Below are 4,447 nucleotides of genomic sequence, written 5' to 3'. Positions count from 1 at the left end.
TTGGCCATTTTCCCCTAGCCCGTATGGGGAAGCCATATACTTTGAAACTCTTAGCGCATAGCATGTGCATCACTTGTGTACCGAGATGGTTGTATTTACGCTCTTTTTCTTTGGCAGCTTCTTCCAGAGGGAAGTCTTCTGTTTTGTATCGGATCGTGACATCGATGAGTAGCAACTTAAGAGATATGGCGAGGCCATGAGAATGCGAGGCAAGGGTATTACTGTTGTGGCAAAGCCACTCAAGCTCGTCCGCTGCTCTCTACTGTGCGTGCGTCAGCGCGAACATGTACGCAAGCGCGTCTTTTGATTTCAACCAATAAGCGCCGACGCAAGACGTCACACACCTGACGTCACACACAACAACAGCTAAGCTAAGCTAGCCGAGACGACACTCGAAGTCGGACGGACACGTTTTTCTGCCAATCTGTGGGTTTCCCTTTTTGTCCGAATATATTTTTTACGACAACTGTCTTGTCCACGGTGTCTTTTATTCGTTCCACTGGGGTTTAGCAAATGTATTGATAAAGAGACGAAAATCTCTACTGTTACTAGTGTTAGTGTCTCAACATGGCTACGCTCATGAAAGCAAAACAACGAACTCAAACGCGTCTTCGTTCAATGTTGTCAACTAATATCCGGATTAATTTTAGGCAAATTTTCCTCAATTCTCTGGAGAGATTTTCATAAAAATGTGAAAAACCCGGAATTCCGGGAAAATCCGGAGGACTTTCATAAGTGACGAGTAGTACCACATACAAGTACAGTAGGAGAAAGTATCGTAATTGTAGTGCAAGTTTAGGTGTGCAATTCTACAGAAAGTCCTTGAGCACGATAAAATGTCTGGTGCTGTGGAATATTGATCGACGACAATTGTTAAAGTATGTATAGAGCTGGAGCTACAACGATCATTGCAGAAATATTGTTCCTCAAAGGTGTGCAAAAATTCAAAGTCACTATAGATTTGCGTCACTGTTTAGGAAGTAAATGGAGAGAGGGAAGAAACCGTTTGAATGTCTGCTGGTTTTGGTGAACATGGTTCGATTGCACCTACCTGAGGGGAGTAGCTGGAAGAGGTGGTGGCATGATGTGGGTGGTGTGTGTGGGTGTCCAGTAGGATTTCCTGTGGCCTTTTCTTGGTTCTTGCGTTGTGCAAGTCCTCGAGTGTGTATCAATGATTTCTTCTGCAGTCCTACCTATCCGTTGCAGTCGGATTTTTTTTTTTTTTTATATCATCATCATTCAAAACACTTAAAAATTACGCTGAGAGAAACTTTGGTGAGCACCTGCCTCACTTCTCACAAGTCTCTCCAGTGACCTACGCGTCAGGACTTGATAGTGACTTATGAATCAAGATCCAATAATTAACCAGCAGTGCTGATATCATCCAAATTCAGCATATGTATTTGTGACGCAAATATGTAATGGCCATAAGAGCATGCTCTGGGTGTCATAGGGTCTGCTACTACGTGCTTGACGTAATCTCATGACACGACTCGACAAACAAATTCATTGCCAACACTTGTGGATTTCTCTCAATTTCATCGATGCAATGTTGGAGCCGTAACGTAATGCAACTTGCATGAGAGCCAGCGTAAATATGAAGTAAAGTGAAATGAGGAGATTTGAAACGTTCCTTCTGTTTCCGAGTGAACACACTTTTAGAAAAGTGCAGTTACTTGTTCACATCTCTCATGTATGTGTTGTGGTGGTGTTATCATGGACTCATTAGACTTAACCATCAAAACAAGCTGATTTCAGTAGGTACTCCAAAAAGAGTGCAGTGCATTCCTTGATTCATGATGTCACTAATCTTAAATTATACCAGCATGCTTTTAAATAGTTAATGGATTATGTCTCCTCCAAGTGTACATGTGGACTGCAACAAGAAAGTGATTTCCAAGAGCTTGTGAAGCATTCAATATATGGACATTGTGATCTCTGATGTATTTATCATTAACATGGATGCTTGGCAAGAATAAGATTAGACCATTAAGGTTCAGGCAAAATTAATGTTTTATTCCAATACTGGGCAGGATGTTATTTTTGTCAACAACTGAAGGCCAAGTACATATTTTTCCCCCCGATTGGTAATCCTGAATTGAATGGCAAAAGTGTAGCGGTTTTTCTTTTTATTTCTCGGTTATCTGATACATAGCAATGTTCTTTTCAGGTTCATGTCACCAGTGAGAGCAAATTAATGCACTTGAGTTGAATGGAAAATGAAACATCATTTGGTGACAGTGAACTTCATGTATAGATTCACAACACAATAAGCAGTCTCGAGAAAATATAGTGAAAGTCTGTTGTCACAAGATATTTGTTCAAGGCTAGACACAGGATGCTCCACAAGTTATTTTCATGTCTGCCTAAACCAACAAGGGGATGCATTTGTGACTTAACTAGGCCTCGGACGTCCTCCTCCGAATCTCCTCGATGAGAGTGGCTCTGGAAATATCAACCTGTTGGAATCAAGTTAAACAAAAAGCACATGCGGTTTAGAGAGTAAACATTTTTCAGCCATTAACAACTAGAAACGCATGGTCGAAGACAACCACATTGTACACATGTATCAAGTCCTTCAATTCTTAAAAGGGCCTTTTCGGGCTAATTTCAGCTTGCCACAGTGAACTAATCCGCAGATATGATAAGCTATTACCTTTGGTACAATGGTGATGTAATTTCTTACGTAATCAATTATTTTGGTGGCTAGTTTTCTAATGTGGAAGCAAGACACCTGGCTCACTAAAACCCCGCCTCTCCAGGTGTGGCTGCCACTCCCCTTTCATATCATCACCCTAGAGCTCATTAAATTAAGCCATTGATTTGCAAAACTGTTCCGCAAAGAAAAAAACATGTCGAGCCTTACTGTATATTATCTGCGTGCTTTCCACCTCATCATTTCACTTTGTTTATTTTTTGTCTTATGTGTAGGCAGCTGCCCTTGGAGGTGATGGCTACCGGGGGCATCCTTCTCCCCATTCTACTAAGGAAATGTTTCAGGGAGTCACAATTCTTAAGGCTCTGAAGGTCTGTAAACAGTAAACTAGACATCACAGTTGTTATATTAAAAAAAAAAAATTGAAGCAAGAAGCATTTTTGGTACTTGAACTTTTTTACCCGGTGCCATGCAAAGGCAAGGTTGTCTTATTCTGATCTTTTATATTCTTGGCTGTCTTCAAGTGTTATAGTGTAAGGTAACAAAAACATTAACAGCACACAAAAAAAAAAAAAAAATGTCACTTTTGTCCCCCCTCTATGTATTTTGTTCCTCCTATAGCTGGCACAAGAAGGAAAGGTTTCACTGAAGGCTGTCCGTCTTTTCTTTGATGTCAGCGAGAAGGTGAAGAAGGTTTTGGAGTCATACTTTAGCTTGAGTTCCCCGCTCTACTTCTCCTATTCACATCTGGTGTGTCGATCCGCTATTGACGGTGAGTAAAATAGAGAATTTATCATCCATTTGTTTTTGCGTCCATATGTGCAGACTTGTATATGGGTGATGGTTCTTAGAAAGTATCATCCAAAATGTGACATGAGAGCCTAAAAATAAAATGTAGATCAAACCTTCCTGCAATGCGCTGAATAAATGTAGTTCACTCATCCCTTCATTGGCAAGAGTGGCTCTTTGCATTTTTGCACACCCGTGTGGAACAGTATTACCGCAGTGATCATTGTCGTTCCACTCTGTACATACTCAAACAATTGTCATTGATCAATATTCCACAGCACCAGACACTTTAAAACGCTTAAGGGCTTTCTGTATAATTGCACAACTAAAGTGGTACCACAATTACTGCTACTGGTCACTAAAAAAACATTGCAACGATTATCTGCACTAAATGCACAACCGTTAAAGTGATCAGTGGCGCAATAAAATACTATAGCTCTGCTTGGTGACTCTGCACATTGTCGCACAGCTGTCATTGGGTCATATTACTGCATAATTATACTCTTACATTACGGAAAATCGCCCGGCCAAACAAGGTCTGCGTCAGGTGCTGGGGGTGAAAAATGGTGACCTTGATGAAAAATGGGCTACTGGAACAAAGCGGAGATGGGTGAGATGCGATAACATGGCTCTGTTGGAATGCTACTACTCAAGCAACCCTAGTCAGAGGGGTTACATGCAGATAATGTGGGGAAAATGGTTACTTCGAAACCCACAGTCACGGTTGACCACGAAACAACTAGTAGCTCAGTGTTCCAACATCCACAAACGGCAACTGCTGTCACAACTTGAGATTGATGAGGTACAACGCAGGTTCCATGGTGAAGGGCCCCAGGCTGCCAGATCAGAGGAGGAGGTCATACCAGAGATTGGGAGGTAAGCCCCAATGAATGCAGATGATGAGATTGGGAGGCCAGCCCCAATGAATGAAATGCTGAGCGAGGCAGCAACTGACCTGAAAGCTAAGATCATGGCGAGAATGAAAGTTAGTCAACCTAGAAA

The 4,447-nt window shown here is 41.6% G+C and overlaps 1 protein-coding gene across 2 annotated transcripts in view; it reads right to left on the bottom strand.

The window, feature by feature from the left end:
• Positions 1 to 1,989: 1,989 nt before the first annotated feature.
• Positions 1,990 to 4,447, bottom strand: part of hars (histidyl-tRNA synthetase) — a 31,258-nt gene continuing 28,800 nt past the window's right edge. For both annotated transcript variants that reach the window (XM_019867482.1, XM_019867480.1), the window contains one exon: positions 1,990 to 2,459. In XM_019867482.1, the coding sequence (XP_019723041.1) occupies positions 2,400 to 2,459 (60 nt within the window). In that variant the 3' untranslated portion in view covers positions 1,990 to 2,399. The remainder of the gene's footprint in view (positions 2,460 to 4,447) is intronic.

This window comes from Hippocampus comes, unplaced genomic scaffold (genome assembly GCF_001891065.2).
Source record: "Hippocampus comes isolate QL1 unplaced genomic scaffold, H_comes_QL1_v1.1 scaffold2, whole genome shotgun sequence".
NCBI classification, from domain to species: domain Eukaryota; kingdom Metazoa; phylum Chordata; class Actinopteri; order Syngnathiformes; family Syngnathidae; genus Hippocampus; species Hippocampus comes.
This window is presented reverse-complemented; position numbering and strand designations above follow the sequence as displayed.